The sequence below is a fragment of the Diaporthe batatas genome, assembly GCF_019321695.1.
Source record: "Diaporthe batatas strain CRI 302-4 chromosome Unknown Contig00006, whole genome shotgun sequence".
Taxonomy (NCBI): domain Eukaryota; kingdom Fungi; phylum Ascomycota; class Sordariomycetes; order Diaporthales; family Diaporthaceae; genus Diaporthe; species Diaporthe batatas.
Window position 1 is genome coordinate 533,991 of NW_025408553.1, and position 18,800 is coordinate 552,790.

At 53.1% G+C, this 18,800-nt stretch overlaps 5 protein-coding genes across 5 annotated transcripts; 2 read left to right on the top strand and 3 right to left on the bottom strand.

The window, feature by feature from the left end:
* Positions 1-307: 307 nt before the first annotated feature.
* Positions 308-1,007, bottom strand: KVR01_006219 (uncharacterized protein; the record flags this gene model as incomplete). The annotated part of the gene is made up of 2 exons (XM_044793465.1): positions 308-775; positions 846-1,007. 2 exons carry the CDS (start codon positions 1,005-1,007, stop codon positions 308-310), a joined length of 630 nt encoding a protein of 209 aa, XP_044645022.1.
* Positions 1,008-1,521: 514 nt separating this feature from the next.
* KVR01_006461 (uncharacterized protein) lies at positions 1,522-2,383 on the bottom strand. The gene is made up of 2 exons (XM_044781248.1): positions 2,147-2,383; positions 1,522-2,091 (listed from the first exon to the last, which is right to left on the bottom strand). The coding sequence occupies exons 1-2, from the start codon at positions 2,255-2,257 to the stop codon at positions 1,600-1,602; spliced, it is 603 nt and encodes a 200-aa protein (XP_044645264.1). The 5' UTR covers positions 2,258-2,383; the 3' UTR covers positions 1,522-1,599.
* A 394-nt stretch (positions 2,384-2,777) lies between these two features.
* On the bottom strand, positions 2,778-3,774 carry KVR01_006251 (uncharacterized protein). The gene is made up of 2 exons (XM_044787295.1): positions 3,105-3,774; positions 2,778-3,029 (listed from the first exon to the last, which is right to left on the bottom strand). The coding sequence occupies exons 1-2, from the start codon at positions 3,589-3,591 to the stop codon at positions 2,962-2,964; spliced, it is 555 nt and encodes a 184-aa protein (XP_044645054.1). The 5' UTR covers positions 3,592-3,774; the 3' UTR covers positions 2,778-2,961.
* An 893-nt stretch (positions 3,775-4,667) lies between these two features.
* Positions 4,668-5,827, top strand: KVR01_006065 (uncharacterized protein). Its single transcript, XM_044791305.1, has 2 exons — positions 4,668-5,198; positions 5,287-5,827. The coding sequence occupies exons 1-2, from the start codon at positions 4,902-4,904 to the stop codon at positions 5,446-5,448; spliced, it is 459 nt and encodes a 152-aa protein (XP_044644868.1). The 5' UTR covers positions 4,668-4,901; the 3' UTR covers positions 5,449-5,827.
* Positions 5,828-8,665: 2,838 nt separating this feature from the next.
* KVR01_006201 (uncharacterized protein) lies at positions 8,666-10,738 on the top strand. The gene is made up of 5 exons (XM_044789584.1): positions 8,666-8,883; positions 8,946-9,105; positions 9,201-9,638; positions 9,694-10,060; positions 10,122-10,738. The coding sequence occupies exons 1-5, from the start codon at positions 8,696-8,698 to the stop codon at positions 10,598-10,600; spliced, it is 1,632 nt and encodes a 543-aa protein (XP_044645004.1). The 5' UTR covers positions 8,666-8,695; the 3' UTR covers positions 10,601-10,738.
* The last annotated feature ends 8,062 nt before the right edge of the window (positions 10,739-18,800 follow it).

Sequence of the window (18,800 nt, forward strand, 5' to 3'; positions counted from 1 at the left end):
GGCAACTCTCGTTTTTCCGAGACAGCGGCAAAGATCAACTAGGGTCATGATACCATCGCCAGAGGGACAGGGATCCTGGTCTGAACGAGACATTCTCATGACAAGACGAGTTCCTACTGTGTAATGAGAAATTCTTATGGAGAAGCATTTTGTAGTAGAGTACCTGAGTAATAAGTAGTTCCTGCATCTGAACTGATTTCACCCCCCTTTTGACCCTTTCGACCATGGCTGGCCTCTGCCCTTCAAACCTCCCTCCTCACCCTTTTGTCAATGGACTCCTAAGGCAGCCTGTGGAGCAGAATAGTTGCTAGATCCTGGATAGTTCCGCCCATGCCGTCTCTATCGCCTCCTTCCGTGTCTGTTGACGCTTCGCCTCCCTCATCGTCTTTCCGAGCTCGTACGCCGGGTCAAAGACTGCCCAGTACTGTGGCAGCTCCTCAACCGGTCCCAGCCCGACGTGTCGGAGTGCAACCGCACCTCCGTGCGACTTCGACAGCGCGTGGAACAGGTCGAGGTGGTTGGCGTGGGCTCGCAGCTGTGCCTGGGCCCGCAGCTGCGCGTTTCTCGGGAGCCGTCTTGTCTGTGCCTTTTGCCACGCCCTTGACACCAGCTGCATCCGCGCCACCCGCAGCACCTGGTCGAGGGGCGACTTCCAACCGGCCTTGTGCTTCCGCCAGAGTGCGCTCGGCCTCTTGTGCCTGGTGAGGTCGTTGCGGGTGCGGTTGTACTCGGCACGCTTCTGAGGGTCGCGCAGGATCTCGTAGGCGCTCTTGACCTGAAGAATGACAACAAACTGTTAGGACTACTGCCGGTGATGGTTACGCTGGTGACCATGTGGATGTTACCTTTGAGAGCTCAGCAGCGTCGGTGGGGCCCGCCGCCGGGTTGACCTCCGGGTCGAGCTTGCTCGTGAGCTCCATATGGGCGAGGTCAATCTCACCCAGGGAGGCCCAGTTGTCGGTGAGGCCCAGGTCGGCGTACAGGTTCCGAGTCTTTGCTTCCTCCATGATGTACAGTCTGAAGTACACAAATAAGAATCGCAACTTGGAAGTAACAGCACACGTCGTCTTTCAAGACTCTGAAGTAGATGGCGTTGAGGCCAGACGGCCTGATGGCCCATACTTAAGTAGTAGAAGAATTTTCGACAAGCAGACGCCATTGCAAGGACTACAATTGAGAACAATTGCCAATTGAATAGAGTAGAGCCCTCAATCGTCCGAGGTCTGCCCCATAATGCGAACATTTGAAGTCGTCCCATTGTCCCGAGCTGGGAACAATAGGGCAACTGTAGACGTCGGACCTGAGACACCTGGGCAGCTTCCAATTGGCTCCTTAGGTGTTCGTGTCAGATTGCGCCATAGAAAACTCCTTGTCCATTTGTTAGACTCCAAGACCTGACAATCTTTGATCAAACACTCGACTGATTGTTATGATAGGGTCAGGGACGAACAAGAATGGCCCGCTTTGATCCGCCCTAGGTACTCAGTCGCCTTACTCGCACGCCTGTCAACACGCCGCATGTTAAATCAGACCAAAGGTAACTGAGATTTCCAGACTAGAGCAGATTACCAGTATTTTGAGCTGCCAGGTACAAGTCTATTAGCCATCTTGGGAAAACCTCTCTCCTCGACCAACACCCACTGCCGGAAGTCCATCAGTGACGCCTTTGATCTCATTGCGACACCAAAGGTTTCTACCATGACCACCCGCAAGAACGGCCCCATAGCCTCCCTTGGGAACCTCCTGGCCCTCAACGTCCGTTTTTCCCACCTCGAGGTCATCATCGGGGCCGATCAAATACAGCGGGTCGATGGTTCCCGCAGAGATATCGACCATGGAGCCCTCGTGTCTCATCCAAGTAAGGAAGCCACCGCAGTTTGCGCAGAAACCGCGTCCGACCCCGGTGGTGGCCGAGTACAACCGCAGTGCAGACGGCGGACTCTCAAATGACGACCAACTTCCGTCCTTGCTCGCAGTTGAGGTCGCGTCTTTCACGGTGGCCCACCTCAGGCACGCCTTGGGGACCTGGATGCAGGACCAGAAGATCGAGCCTGAGTTGCGACGGCACTGGGTGCATTGACAGGTGCCCGTCTGTTGTTCATGTCATCATTAGCAGACTGGAAAAGAGGAGGATGAATTAACTTACGTTCTTGACGAAGTCAAAGTCATGGGGAAAGTCCACGCGGTAGCGGACAGACCCACAGAGACAGCCGCCAGTCACGCGCGGGGGCTTGGGAAGTCCCTCAGTCGACGGCATTCTCCAGATGGGCAGATATTGTTGGGTTGATTCTTGTCGCCTGCCAAATCGGACGAGTTGAACTACTGTAGGTTGGGTTTTGCGACAGGTGGGAGAAGTGCGTGAATGCCATGACCCCAAATCCCGAGGTCCTTGCCCGCGCCCTGCATGAGGAGAGATCGATGTCATCCACGCCCTGCCGAGCAGGTTTTAACCCCCCCCCCTCGGGGCCGTCACATTTTGGCGATATGAGTCTGAAGTGCGAGGTACTGTTTCTAAGATGAATATCATAATAAAAAAATATAAAAAAAAGACAGCATCGCTCATTGCATTGCGGATGTTTTGAGAACTGATGTTTGAAAGGATGACTTGCGTGACTACGGCATTGATTACTACGAGTTTGCGGTTCTCGGTTTTCACTTCTTTATTGTCCACAGTATCTGCATCCCCCATTCCTAAGAAGGATGACCTCCAGTCATCTCCTAGGACAACTTCCTCAAGACAACCTGTTAGAGGTGGGCAATCTACAGGGACTTCGTCATGAGATTTAACAACTTTTTGAAATGTGGCTGTGCTCTTCAAGTTGTAATAATGTACGTGATTCTAGTAAGGAACTTAGAAGGTATTGTGTGGAAACCCTCTCGAGAAGCCAGTCCGTATTTTGTCACTCCTAGCACAGCTACCCTAGCCCCTGCAGACCTTGCTTGTATTCACAGATGAACCAATTATGCCGTATTTGGGGTCCAATCGGGGTCCGCAAGCTCAACGCCACTTGGCACAAATCCAGGAGCAACTGTGCACATGTCAGTGACACCATCATCATATTTTCGCCGCCACCCCCTGGCTTCAGGGTGATGAGAGAACCAACCTGTTGTCCCCACTAGTGTCCACTCCCCTAAGCTTCTCGCAGACTGCCACTCGCTCTTCTGGACGACCACTTGCGGCTCCTGATCGTTAAAGATATCCGGGCCGAGGGTCTGCTCCCGGAGAGGCTGCCCGTCGTCAAATGAAAGCGACAGGACTAGGGGCGCGCCGGCATAATAGTGCCAGACCTCGACTGCGTCTACGCGGTGCCAGACCGAGTCTCCGGCACTGCCCTCGAGGAGGTAATAGATAGCCGTGCTCGCTGAGCGGTTCAGGTACGGGATGGTGTAGGGGTCCTCAAATGTCTGAACGTAGTAGCCCTTCTCGACGTTGGGGATCAGGCCCAGTTTCTCGATAATCTCCTCGACCGAGCGCTTGCTGATAGGCGTCCAGGGCTGGGCCCGGAAATCTGGTCCGCAGAGAGCGACATTGGGAATATTTGCCAAGGACAAAAGGCCTGGAAGCAGGGAGTAGTACGGCAGCGGCGTCATCGGGCCGGTAAATGCCTACTTTGGCAGGGCAGCGCAGCGCAGATCACATCAGTTGTCTTGGGTGGAAATGTAGAGTGACAGTGCTGGACCACACTGCTACTTGTGAATGCGGCGAAGCTGTCGTGAGTGGGTTGAATTGGCGCCGTGTGGATGGGATCTGACATGCAGAGTAGTACCTGTCGTTTGCATACTTAGGTTGCTCACCCGAAAGATGATAGGGAGACCGTGACCAGGTAGCCTTTTGTAGTCTTCGGTGGGGTTCAATGTTGGAGAGTACATAGAACGCTACTGCAAGATGCCCCCTGCAATCACCCTTGCCTAAGTAAGGGGCTTGTTGGGTGTACTTCGTACCAAGTCCCTGTACATGTGCAGTTGGACTCCGGCTCGTGAATCTTGTTGAGCTGGTTGGCTGTTTGCCGTGAGACAGTCTCCACCAACAGATCTCCGCGGATTGCAACCGCTGTCGAGCAACAGCTATCAAGTTGTATTTAGAAAATAGCCTCTTGAACGTGAGCATGAGATACACAAGTTTCCAGAGTCATTTTTTAGTGGGCCGTATTCTTCAGCCAGAAGAACATTTCAGCTTGGTTGCAAAAGTTTTGCGCACTTTTACTTTACAGGCTTCGGACGTGTACGGAATAGAAACTCGCTTACTTTACAGGAAGGATTCCGCCGTGGTAGTACCTTGGAGGCTTATTGGTTGGACAACACAAGTACGTGACACAATCATGTCCTGAAGTCAGTACCCTGGGGTATGAATATCAATTCAGCAGGCCACCTAGCGTGCAGTGAGCTGCGAAACATTCAAAGCCTTCATTGGGATCCAGCCTGCCAGCCTGCTATCATCTGGTGTCACGACACTACGCAATACCTCACTACCTGCGTTCCGACCGAGCCGAGAGCAAGGTGTTACAAAATTCACAAATGGCTTGAACAGATCGAAGCCGGCCTTGTCAATTTGTAGCCAATTTGCCACATTCAGACCCGGGAATTGGTCATGCAGGCCCTATAGGGGTGGCCAACAACCTTGGAAGGGGTGACCAGCAAGGGGAGCTCGGCATTTTCACCCATTGGAGAGTGACTGCGGCCCACACGTGTTTGTATCACTGAGCGACTGAGGCCCACACCTTCCAGTACTTAAAGCCTGGCCGAAAGACTGCCAACATATCTTTCTTGGAATTGAGGGTAGCGTCGACCTGTCTTCCATCGGCGTATTGAGTTCAGATACTCTGTTCATCGGCCTTCCTCCACCACACTGTGCACGTAGGTGCGAATCAACAGCCTCAATTTCAGGCAAAGAAATTTTCGAAATGGCAAACGCCCGCTCTGCAAAAGATGTCATTGCTGCCCTGAACCTCAAGCCACACCCGGAAAAGGGCTACTTCATCGAGACATTTCGGGATCCTCATCTGTCATCAGATAACCGGTCCCCCGGTACCTGCATCTACTACCTCCTTGAGGGCGAGTCAGGACTCTCTCACTGGCATCGAGTTCTAGATGCTACCGAGGTCTGGCACTACTATGCGGGTGCTCCGTTGAAGCTTTCTCTTTCCTGGGATGACGGGACGCCCCTGAAGGACATTGTTCTGGGGAACGACCTGTGGGATGTGCGTATGAGACTCCTCTAGGTCACTCCGAGTCCTTCCGGACTTGACCATCGTACAGCGGGCTGACCTCAGTTTAACATACCTATAGGGACAAAGACCTCAGGCTATCGTCGAATTGGGACAGTGGCAGCACGCAAAGAGTCTGGGGGAGTGGACGCTGGTGGGATGCACCGTCTCCCCGGCCTTCACAATGGAGTCATTCGAGATGGCCAAGGAAGGCTGGGAGCCCCGCGGGGCAGCGGGCGCCTGATGCAAGTAAGCAACCAACGCCTGCATGAAACACAAATACTTCCTGTTGGCTGCTGGCTGTTGGGTGGGGAGGAAACAACGCGGGTTTCCACTCCAGAAATGGTATTTCACAATGCATGCCAAGTTCCAAAATTGTACAGACTCGTGGGCCGATCATCTTGTTTTGGTGCAGTTCCGTTTCGTTGTGCGAATCAATGATGACTTGGCCTGCTCATTGAATGAGTACGACTTGTCACATTATGTGGCTGCTGAGTAACTGCTGCATGTGTGCGACCTTTAGGTGGGTGGCCATGCACTACGCTCCACATCATACTGCATACGTCGAAGCCTTATCCGCCTCTGTGGTTGCGAGATCCGCGGCGGATATTACCTGAATTTCCATGAGACCATCCTTTCTACACGCTAGTGAATGTCGTGTCACCTTCTGCGCCGCAGGCTGCGATTGTGGAATAATTTGTCGTGTGTGCCTGAGTGCCTGTGAACTCGGCTCACTGCGACGGCCTGTTAATGCTGTGCCACCCTTGGCCGTGTTTTCCCCCCACCGACAGTGGAAGTCTCGGGGCGTCAGACTCAGTTCGATGCCCGTGATATTTACTCTGCTGACTCCAACTTTACATGTGCTCCTCGGTAACAATCGCTTTGCTCAGCCCGAATCAGCTTCCCCGTCTAGCCAAGCAAAATGAGCACAACACCTGACATCAATAATGATCTGCCTATGGCAATGACCATGGCCGCTTTTTCCGGAATCTCATGGTATATCGGAGTTGAAATCAACTTTTCGCTCTTTATGCGTTTCAAGAAGTGGCGGGGACTTTACTTTTGGTCATGCGCCCTGTGCTCTTGGGGTTCCATCCTACAGTCATTGTTCATCATATTAGCCGACTTTGGGGTGTGGAAAAATCTGAAAGGCTCGATTACTATGATATATCTAACCTGGTTTATTATGGTAGTGCCGCAGAGCTGGGTCCTATATTCGCGCTTGCATCTGATCATGTGAGTTCACCCTCGGCCCCAGAAAATGAGGGATCTGGTATGGCGTCTAAACTTAGAATGGCTTGTAAAGGCAGCACAACTCAGCTTTGCGCTGGATTTCAGTCATCTTGCTTTTCGATTCGGTCGTCTTCTCGGTACCAACTATTATCATGGGTATCCTGACCGTAAGTCACTGGCCCAATATTTCAGTCTTGTATTGTAGACATCTAATGGTTACATTCGCACAGCAAGCAACCAACATAGACCCGAACCTGTCCCGTATCAATCCCATCTGGGACCGTCTCCAGACAACAGCATTTTTCGTGCAAGAAACATCTCTGAGCATTCTGTACGTCTGGCAAACGCGCAAGTTTCTGAGCCGCACCAGACTGCTTCGAGGGACGATACATGGGTCAGCGTCCAAGTCTACAGCCGACAGGATATCCCTACTGTATCAACTAATCTACATCAATCTGTTTATTATCGCCTTGGATATCACCCTCTTGGGAATACAATATGCGGATTTATTCTATCTACAAGGGGCATTCAAACCGTGTGTGTACGGTATTAAACTCAAGATGGAGTTTGTGATATTGAACCGCCTGGTAGATAGCTTACAGCCTCGAGGGAGCCAGATAGCAGATCGAGGTAACAGTGGTGAACTTGGTATCTCCGGAAACGACTCAACAGATTTGGGAAAGAGAGGTTGGTGGTTGCGACTGGTGAAGGCGACTAGCAAGACAGACCGAGGACAAACACGGGACTCGGAGAATGTCGCCTTGGGGCACCTTGGTGGAGATCGGGTACGTAGAATAGAGAGCCAAGGAAGTCGAGATCCCATCGTGAGAAGGCTGGGAGCGGAGGCTTCAGGTTTTGCGGAGGGCCATAGTCTTCCACCTCAGGCTGCACATTGGCAGCAGTAGCGGGGGCATTTTTATCTCCAAAACAACGCATCTCGAGGCCGTGACACTGGCGCACTCAATACATACCCACCCCAAGGTCCACGTATTTCTGAAATCATAGTAGAACGTTAAAGAATATTATGATCTGGTTGAAATGCTTATCATTTTCCTGCACTCTGATGAAACACGGATCTGTGAGATGCCACGTATCAATGCAGAGTCTTTGTAGCTTGACATTTTAAAATTTCAGTACATAATCTTTCTGCTTTAAACGGTTTCCACCTTCCGTAGGATGCCTCAGATATCAACCGCCGCGCACTTCGCAAGTGCTGCGCAGTCGGAACGCTTTCAGCATATATTGGCATCCCGCTACGGTATCTTACAGGTTCCGCAATCCATGTGAGCTCCAAGGGCTTTCCCATCCATTCATCACGCAGGTTCTGTAGCTGCGGAGCGGACACCGGATCAAAGTTGGTAGGTCTTTGGCCGCTCATGAGACGACGTGGCTTGAGTTTAGTGCATGGCTGCGGTGTTCAGCGCGATCTACAGCAGGCAATTCACTATTTTCTCACCACGATCATGTGGGGATCTAGAGCAATGACATCTCACAGAGCGAACTTACAACATGGCATTCGGCGCGCCGCTGGACGTGTGGATTGGGAAGAGGCGCACGTTCCGGACGTATCCTCAGCAAATCCAATTTATCTCTGGATCATGGCTGTTATGGCAAACGTGATATTGCCCCTACAATTGCCATGCTACCATCTTAGTAAGCGCTTGATCTGCAGAGTCGAGGTGGTGCCGCGCCATCACGACAAATCAGATACAGAAGCGGAGAGATTGCAGCTGTCAGATGATACGGTTACAACGTCAATTCTGCTTGTTCAACATAGCTAAGAGAGCGATTGGCCACGTTCTGACCCGAGGGACAAGTCATCCTGCGGCTTACCTTCAATGTCCTTGCCATTTGATGGGGATCTCACGGCATGATAAGTTGCACACAGCAAATTAATATGTCCTCCTCTCTGTAGACACGTATCATTGGAACTCCTAGTGAGTAGTAGTCGGCCGCTGGTTCCGGACGGCCGGCTGCATGACGATCCTGGTCAGAATAGCACCAGTACAACAGTGCGGTCTGCCGTGAGATGCGTGGCATTCTGAGACTTAATGAGGGGCAGAATGGTGTGAGGCCCCTCACAAGGCACCTTGGCTGCAGTCAAATTAATAAGAAGTAACGATTTGCGCCTGAAGGACAACTACTAGTAGTACTACCTCGTCCCGCCCACGTCCCCTTTCTTCCCAATTTCTGTAGCATTAAACTCCTGAAATTTTGATTACACACATGTGAAAAGCTTCTGAAAGGCAAATAGAATCATGGCGTACACGACCTTCATCCCGCTTATCATTGTGGCCGCCGCCATCATCTATAAGCTACGCAATGTCGGCCGTAGGCCAAAGAACTACCCTCCCGGGCCTCCAACGATGCCCATAATTGGAAACCTGCACCAAATGCCTTCCAAGAGCCCACACCATCAGTTCAAGAAGTGGGCGGAGGAATATGGGTATGTTTGCAAAGCCTAAGCAGCGTTTGATAGCAGAGAATATCGCTGAGTTCGCATGCTAGGCCTGTTTACTCTCTCATACTCGGAACGGACATCATGATAGTACTATCGTCCGATAAAGCTGTGAAGGATTTGCTGGATAAGCGCAGCAATATCTACTCCTCTCGTCCTGAGCTCTACCTTGGCAACTTAGTGAGCGGGTACCTGCGTGTACTGCTCATGGTATGTATCCTAGTTGACCCTCCTGATGCTACCCTAGGGTATTCTTCGCTCGAGTTCAAATGTGATCATCCAGGTCTGACCCCGAGTGGCTTTAGAAATACGGCGAAACCTGGCGTATGATACGCAAGATTATGCATACCGTCCTGCACATAAACGCATCGAAAGGATACGTGCCATACCAGGACCTCGAGAGCAAGCAGATGTTGAATGGCATTTTAGACGAGCCACATTTCTTTGCCGACCACATCCGCCGCTTCACCAACTCCCTCACCACACAAATGGTATTTGGTTTCAGGACGATCGATATTCATGATGAGAATCTCAAGAGGCTGTACGAATGCGTCGAGCAGTGGAGCGAGGTCATGCGTTCGGGTACTGCGGCCTTTTTGGACGTTTTTCCAATTCTAAGGAGATTACCAGAGTCCATGCTTCCATTGCAGCGCTATGCTAAGCAGCTACACAAGAAGGAGAAAGCACTCTACGTGGGCCATTGGATGAAGACAAAGGAAAAGATCCGCAAGGGGACAGCAATGGTGAGGCTCTTGGTGTTAATGGCTGGTACTACATGAAGAGGCTAACAATACACAGCCTTGTTTCAGCGTCGGCGTAGCTGAAGGCCAAAAGAGCTATGGCTTCTCTGATGATCTAGCGGGATACATTGTTGGATCCCTTCACGAAGCTGGCTCAGATACGACGGCTTCTACTCTCAGTGGCTTCGTCCAGGCTATGGTTCTATACCCAGAGGCCCAGAAGAAAGCTCAATTAGAGCTAGACAGCGTCTGCGGCAACAAGCGGCTCCCAAATACCGACGATTGGGACTCCTTGCCTTATATCCGCGCCTGCATCAAGGAGACACTGCGTTGGATGCCCACAGCCATCCTCGGGATGCCGCACGCTGTCATCCAGGACGATGAGTACATGGGTTATAAGATCCCCAAAGGCGCCTCAGTGATGTGTAAGCTTTAATCATGGTATCCGCTTTCTTCTTTGCCGGACAGAAGCTAACAAAAGTTCAGACAATGTTTGGGGCATCAACATGGACGAGAATAGATTCAAGAATCCACGAGCCTTCGATCCCTCTCGCTATGAAGGTGACAACCAGACATCGGCGGAGGCAGCGATGAACAGCGACCCCAGCCAGAGAGATCACTTCGTCTTCGGAGCCGGGCGCAGAGTGTGCCAGGGCATGCACATCGCCGACCGTTCCTTATTCTTGAGCATCTCGAGGCTACTGTGGGCCTTCAACTTTGAGAAGGCTATTGATGCTCAGGGACGAGAGATCGTGCCGGACCAGGACGACCTCACGGAGGGGTTCCTAGTGCAGCCAAGCCCTTTCCCTGCAAAGATCACTCCGAGGAGCGAAACGCATGCGCAAGCTATCCGGAAGGAGTGGGATGGGTGCCAGGCACTTCTCGATGAGAGTAAACAGTGGAAAGAGGTTCCAAAGGGTATGGTGTTCAAGTCCCCAGTATCACTGTCAGATCTCAAGGACTGAGTGATGCGATCTGGACCGTCGACCATATGGCACGTGTACTTTTCACACACATTGTATGGGTCGTAATTGTGCTTCTCCATTTTCAAGTCTACTCAATTGTTCATTTCTACACGAAATGTGGCTAAATCCACGTGCCCGCAGACGTATTGTATTCTCTGTGCACTGTTATTGGCATTGTATTTTTTCAATGCTGGGTCTTGAGCATTTACCACTGATTATATAAAGCTGCTACATACATTTTATAGGTATGTGGATTAGAAAAGCCACTTTGATTGTTCCATCAAAGTTCGAGACTTTGCTGCGATCACTTTCGCTGGGCTAGCTAGAATTACCATTCTTGCTTCACGCTCACACTACCTGCTCAATGATAGCCTCATCCTGTCATTGAAAAGACACTCCAGTGAGTTGAGTCCATCAGCTCATATAATGTAATCAAGTAATCATATGGATCGCAAAAGATCCAAGACACGAATAGGCAAGCGAGTGCGAGTAAGTGTGTCGTGTACAGATAGAAGGCGGAAAAAAAGGGAAAGGGAAAAAGATGATGACAAGGAAAGACAGAGTAGAGTCCTCATATGGTTTGGTACCGACGAAATTGGCGAAACAGCACTGGTCATACTATTGAAGACCGCACGAAAAGCCAAATGCTTTTAGTATAATGTCTAGTCTAGGTAGACTTTTTTCTAAAGTTTCGGTTAGCCCTTTGGGGTCTTCTGTCGACTTCAAAATCGCCTCCCATGACAAGATTGATTCAGCTTTCAGCAAAGAATGTAGGTAGCGTCAGAGTCGAGCTTGTGCCTGTTGTATGTGTGTGCAACGTAGCGGTCGTGAAAGAACACTTACCGCTATCCGGTGTGGAACTGCTGCTACTATCGATTCATGTCGAATCTGTGGACGTGACGGATGATGTGCTCTTGGAGTAAAAGTTGCTGTTTCAACGCACGTTTAACACGACGCTACGCTTCCAAGGTTTCCGCGGCCATGCACCACGGGGCCGGTAGGAACGCTGGCCACGGCTGATATACGAAACTCAATCCAAGCTGTGGAATGTGGACGTCTCGAGGATTGAGATATGGCTACCATCAAGCGTTTGAGCAAAAAGACTTTAAAGGATAGGGAAAGTCTCTTTCCATGGTAGAATGGAATCATCACTATCGGTGCTTACTTCCCGTTTCTGGAGCTCCTCGGCCGTTGTTCATGACCTCGTTCGAGGACCCGGCGCCGACTGTCCTGCCGAAGAGTTGACATGAGCCTGCTACCATGCCTCGAAGTAAAGTGAAAGTTAAACAGTTTTGCTAATTGTAATCTTCATAGTGGTCTATGAAAGGCTAAACCGTGAACGACTTAATTTAACCCTGCAGCATTGGACGTCAACCCGTGTCGAGAAATTCCCGTGTATCATCGCCTATAACAGGAACCTTGAAAATTGTGGTTCCTGTCTATCCTCGCTAAGAGCCTCTCTGCACGAACACAAAGGCATGCACAGTGTTGAGAGTTAGGCACTGGTGCGAAGATCCTACCATGGTATGGACATGATTAGAACCCAGAAAAGACCAGCACGGAGGCGGGAGCTCTCCTTTTCCTCCACAATAGCCCTCGTCGGTACACCTTCAGGGCACACCGCGATGACCTTCCGGCAGACAGCAAGGCCGGGTTCGCGCCGTCAAGCGGCGAAGGGCAATGAAACTCGGGTCTTTCCACTGGCTTCAATGTGGCACGATGCCCATTTACCGTTCAATGGATATGTCAACTATCCCAGGAGCTGGAGACCAATCCCGCCAGGCTCGTGCTTTCGCTGTTGCCAGCTGACGCCTCTCGCTTGAGTGAACGTCAAAGGCCTAGCCGTAGACCTGCGAGATGCTCGCAGGACCGGACATGGCCATAGCTAACTCTAGCTCCTTGCCATCCCAAAAGACCGTAAACAGGAAAGAGAGAAGCCGGACGCACGGAGGATACAGAGACGCTGTGTGAGACGAGACAAGTTGCTCTAGTCGTCATCCAAACTCTCACCCTCTCGGTTCCCAATCCGCGCGGCTCGAAGACACCGCTCCTTCCCCAGGGTCTCAGCACAGACATGGACATCAGCCAACATTAGAAGGCGGTCAGAGAAGCTGTTGAGAAAAGAGTTGTCGTCTCATGCGACGCGTTGAGATCTGCATCCCTGTGCACCGCTGCGGTATGTGCAAGGGCGGATGAGATAACCGCACACCGAAAGTCAAGAAGCAACACGACGCTCAGCCCTCCCATTGCCGAAATAATCATGCAACACAGAACAAAACAAAAAGCACAACCCATCGCAGGGGCCCAGGAAGATCAACGACAGCTCCCCGGGGACCAGAAGCGTCTCAATGGGGTGGAGAGGGCGGGAGCTCTACAAAACCATCGACCACCGGCACGGCACACAGCTCACATTTATAGGGCGCCCGACTGATAAGATCCGCCATTGCACACACAAAGCGAACGCGTGTAATGGGGGAGAGGAAGACCTCCGTGGGCTTCTCTCGACACACGGAGAGTCCCCTCGCCGCGTTGGAAACACGCGTTGCTGCATGGATGAGCAACGCGGGCGAGACGTTCGATCACCGCGAGGGCACGCTGATCGCCCAAGACCCGCGCTGCTGCGACAACTGCAGGCTCTTGAAGCTCTGCAGGCACTCAGGCAGCAGAAGAACCAAAAGGAAACAAGAAGAAATATAAGAAAGCTGAGACTTTATATGCTGAGCTCGGCTGTTAGAGCCCAGTCGTTACCGCCGGGGGTGTCGTGCCAGAGCGTAGATCATGAGCAACCCAACGCCCGTTCTCCATACCGAGCCTTGACGAGGGTGCTCCCGAACCGGTTCCGCAACCCACCCAGAGGCGAATGGGTGATGCAGGGAGCTGCCCGGCCGACAGATGGGCCCCAGAAGCAGCTCAGTGCATCTAGATACTTAGTCGCGACCCCAAAGCGCTGTGAGCGTGGGCTGGCAGAAAGATGCAGACACCCAGACAACTTGATCTGATCTGATCCGATCCGGTGCGGGCCGGCTGGCGCTTTGAGCCCTGGCTATTGCGATCGAAATTGGCTTTCGGGATATTGCAATGACATCCATGGGCCCCTTTCACGAGGCCAGGTCTTTGGGAACGAGATGACTTCATCCTTGGCCTGACCGCAAGGGTCCGTACAGTTCCTTTCCTCGTGTCGGACAGGAATCGCCCAGCAACATGCACACTTGAGCAGGGCCGGCGCGGGCAGGCAGGCAGGCAGGCAGGGTTGCTCTGCGTGTGCGATACGAGAAAGAGCAACCCCGCATGTCTTCCTGCAATGAAACGGCGAGACTTTCGGAATCGTCACCTTGCAACGCGTTCGGGCGAAATGCATTCGAGCCCTGGAAACCTGCTGTGTGTGAGCACCCGCTGCCGTGGGACGCTGGCTGGCCCCTTCGTCCACAAAGTTGATTGCGTTGAAGACGAGGGTGGGGCGTGGATGCACACGGGCTCAACATCGCCGCGGCGGCGGGACTGTACACTACTGTGTATACAGTTGAGAAATGGCGACCCCGAGCCCGGGAGAGACGGCCGGTGAACCCATGTCTCGGTCTGATGTGTGTCGTTGCTCACCTCAGGCCGCCTCAACACACAAGACCAGACAAAAGACACGTGCTGGCTAGCCCAGTGGCTCTGCCCAAAGCAGACAGGACCCCAGCTTTCCCCGGCGGTCTGGAATCCGGCCTTCCCAAGGTGGTACAGTGTACGGAGCATCGTGCAGTGGACCCCTAGAGATTCAGCTACCTGCCCCTTTTGCGGGTCGACGGCTCAGGAGTCCCACCAAACAAGGCTCTGGAATCAATGGGACGTTCGATGGAGCCTTCGGTGGCCCTCGCTGGCCATTAGTCTGCCAGTGCCATAGGGCGGGTTACTCGATCTCGTCGTTCCGCCCTTTCCAGCACCTTTGCAGGGTGTGGCACTTGAAACAACTCGGGGATCTGCAGGTGGGTTACGGCATCCAGTGGCCTGCCGCCCCCGCCCTGTGTGCTGTTTGTTGGTGGGTTGTTTCAAGTTGATCGAGCCCAACCCCGGGCCCGGAGCCCGGAGCGAGGGGGTGACCAAAATACGAACCCCAGCGGCCATACTTTTCGAGATTGCGAAATCTCGAACTAGTTTTGTGTTGATGGCCCCCGTCGATTGACGGAAACGTAAGCCAAGGATCAACTTGCCCGGCTGACCGGCTGCCCTGTAACGGGCTGACCTCCGACCAATTCGTCCGACCGACGACCGCGGTTGAACGTCGCACGGCCGGGGCTGGGCATATATGCCCGAAGGAGTGATGATGAGGGTGTGACCGTCTGATCGCGAAACGGGGATGTCACCGGATCGCACTATGCGTTTGTCGAAGAGACCAGACCAGGACAAACCCTCCCAGACTTGATTGACCGATGCCGGGTAAAAATAGATTGGCCGCTGGTGAATGTTCAACGGGTATATTGGGACGCCGCCGTCTGAAGTTTCATCTGGTTGAGCACTCAATGCCAGTCGCACAGTATTCTAGCACGTCTAGAAGCCCAAGCCGTGCTGTGTTCACAGCCCTGGAGGCTCAAAAATAAACAAGCCCTGCCAGCCAGCAGAACTTCTGTGGCCAGAACGCCCCGAAACCTGTGCCTCTTCCCGTCTGCAGCCATGCCGGGCTGGGCTGGCCTGTCGTGAGATCCTTCTTGGGGCCGCATCAGATTGATTGGACCGTGTTTACCTGCTAATGCCTCCTGGGTCCCCAGGAGCTGTCAACGCGGGGTCGGGCCTTGGTCGACTGATTGGGCCGAGCGGACGGAATATTGACCTCCTTCCATTCGTCTCCCTGCGACAACAAGGCAGACCACCAACCAAAGTGGTGTGTTTGGATCCGGAAAACAGGAGATCGGTCACCAGAGAGCCTGTGAGGTCGCATCAAGATCTCTTTCCGCTCCCAATGCATATCCGTCGCTAGTGGTAGTGCTTCTGTAGTGCCCGAGGTGCTCCCGCTCATTGCGGCGCCAGGTTAGTTTCCCTTTTGGGTGGTGCTCGTGAGAAACACAGTAGCGTCAGCCTTTTTTTTTTTAAGAAAAAAAAAAAGCCGTCTAGTCACGAAGGGCAACGAGACGCGCAATGCTGCCCTTGGAGAGTCTCAGCCCAGACTGCCAGAATGACCCACGCAATGCTCACCCCTACTTGCCCAAGTAACACGGCCAAAGACATGTCGACAGAGGACATGTCGGCACGAGCTGCAAGGTGTAGATGACCCCGGCAAGCCACCAGACATCCTGACATCCCGAAGCCTATCCATTATCCAGCACACAGTAATAACAGTAGATGCCGTTTTTCCGTTTTTTATTACACCTTATCGTGACCCCCTCGTCGGTAGGTGCAGTCCTTCCTCTTCGGGACTCCCTGTGGGCCAAGGCGTCCTCACCATTGGTGACGGCATTATTGGACCCTGCAGCCAAGTGCCAAGTCGCGCCTGGCGCTATTCTAGTGGCTAGCTGGTGTGCCCTTGCCGCTATCATGGACCTGGTCGCCGTGATGGCAAGGGCGCTGGGCTGGGGCGGGCGGTGGTGCGAACCGGCTCGGCTGGAATCACTTAATCGCCAGAAACCACTACCGGACTGGGCTTGCACTGCGCGACTCGACGGAATCCGCAGTACCGACATGTGTGCATCCAAGACAGCCTGTAGATGGAGCCCCGAGTCAAGAGCGCAATTTACCATATACTATGGCGGAGGGGAGCACCGTAGCACATGGGCTTTGCGATAGATAATGCTTATTGTCCTGCTTGCCGCCAGCCGAGACAATCAGACACAGTGTTTGCGCTGGCGGAGATGAGGGCCATCCGCGTCTGGTAATGATAGTCAGGCCATCGTCTCTTGATACAGCGAGAAAGCATATGGCGCAGCCTCGGTCTTCGAGGTGAGATAGGGCGATGGCTTTGTCTGTCTGTCAGTCTCTCAATGGCACTGACGGACCAGAATGAATCAAAAGAAACGCGTCATCAGTTAATCAATGATCAGACGCAACAATTATAGAACCAGCTAGCCTTGTTGCACGGTAGCAGGGTGAAAAGTATAGCCGCATTGTTTGACGAGCTTCACCTAATAATAAGTGAGTTATCCGGCTAGTGCCCATCAGCACGACGTCGTGCAGCGGCCGTGGCCCGCTAGCCACCTGAAGCAACGGCGCCCGAACTTGCTTGGTGGCTTTCGCGTCTCTGGCAGAGTGCTTGTGTGCTGGCAATTCCTCATGGTCAAGCGCATGTGGCGCCCGTGCCAAAGGCGAGGACAAGGAAGGACGGCGCCTTTGTACGCGTAGGCGTCGATGTGGACGAAGCGTCATCTCCGGGCATGTGCGCATCTGCGTCGCTGCCACTCAGTCACAACATGCAAGCCCGAGGAGGGCTGGGAGGATGGTTCCCGCCCCGACAGCCCGGCCGCATTTGGCGGAAGAAACAACGATCCATCTCGGCCGGCCAGTCAGACTGGCAAGTATGCTGCATCGTGGAGCCTCTTTTCTCGCAGCGTTTCCGTAAGCTTATCCGCGCTTCCTATCAAGGCCTAGGGGATCTACCGATCTTCAGGAGGGAGGTGATGGCGAGTCGCCTGTTGGCTCTCAGCCGAAGCCGGCAGGTCGGCAGGGCGGGCGGGCGGTCGAGGGCATCAGGGTTGATCAACGTGAAGCGAACCATGCCATGGCAGCCATTGGCACGCCCATGCGCCACCGGTTGGCAGGGTATGCCGCCGCTGTCAAGTTTCAAAAAGTGCCGAGTGCAATTCGAGTTTTGCCAAATTGACAGCCGCAACTTGAGTGGTGTCTCGGATTCGCTGATCCCTGGACCAGCGGCCATTCTACCGGCGAATTGCTGCAACCACCAAGGTCTTTATGCCTGGCGCGCCAGGACCACACGGTACTCCGTGGCTGAATGGGCCACTGAGGGGCCTTCACTCCGGACCACAGTAGTGCCCTGGGCTGCCTGGGGCCCTCAGGGCCTCTATGACCATGGCAGGGCCATATCACGTCACTGTGGAACCTCTGTTAGAGAAGTCGAGTGTGCCGGTTACTGGTTTCTACCACAGTATGGTAGGATCCCGCGGCTGCGATGACGAAGTGTCCAGTTGTTGGGTCTGGGTTTGGCCTGGCTGCCTGGCCTGGCTTGATCTGCCGGCCTCTGCCAGGTTGTTGTTCGTGCTGACTTTGTTTTGTCTCCGTTGTTGGCTGCAGGTCCTGTGGGTTCGGGCTGGCTGGGAAAGCAGCATGGTTGTGTGGGTGGTGGGTACTCGGTAGAGGAGAATGGGTGGTCGATGACGGAACCATACGATCGCAGAGCTGGAGAGCTGGAGAGGCAGCCGTGGTAGCCGTGCTGTGTTTCTATTTTGCAGCTTGTGCTAGCCACCCGTATTTTTTCTTTCACGGGCGATCGTGCATGCTTTGGCTTCGTCCCAGTGTGTTTCCAGCCTCTCGAATGGCAATAGTATAGGAAACAAAAATCTTCACTAGGTCTGGAGTGGAGAGACTTATAAGCTTATTCTTACAGCCCCCCGCAATCCAGATATAGCTACATAATGTCTCCTATAAATTAGTTGTCAGGGGAATCGAACTCGCGCCCTTTCTGGTTATTGGAGTAGAAAACCCCGCACGGGTAACCCTATGAACCCCGCATCGGGTAAAAGACCTCCATAATTATACTTCGGGTCGCGAAATATCCGATTGAGCTACCCGGGCTCATAACCTATAGGAAACAAAAATCTTCACTAGGTCTGGAGTGGAGAGACTTATAAGCTTATTCTTACAAATAGAGTTGCGTGTATGCAGGTGTGCTGCGGTGGCAGTGGAGGCGGGTTGCGTACGCAGCCAGGCATTTTTTGCCATCCAGAGGCCTGAGAGGCTGAGAGGGAGCACCTGCACCGCCTAGGCCAGGGAGCGAATCGGGGTGGCGAAACAGCTTTGACTTTGGGGCAGTTGGGGCAGTTGGGGAAGGACAGGAGGACAGGCCGTATCACGATCCGACGCTGCATGGCTGCCAGTCAGGCCAGTGCAGACAGTGGGCCAACAACCACTGCCTGAAGAGGCTAGAGTGTGGGCGAGAGTCGGAGCGAGGCCTGTCCTCTCGGACATGAGACTGGAGAAGGCACAACATGGCATGCACGCATTTCGGGTTGTTGTTGAGATGACAGGGTGACTGAGATTGCAGATCAGTTGTGAT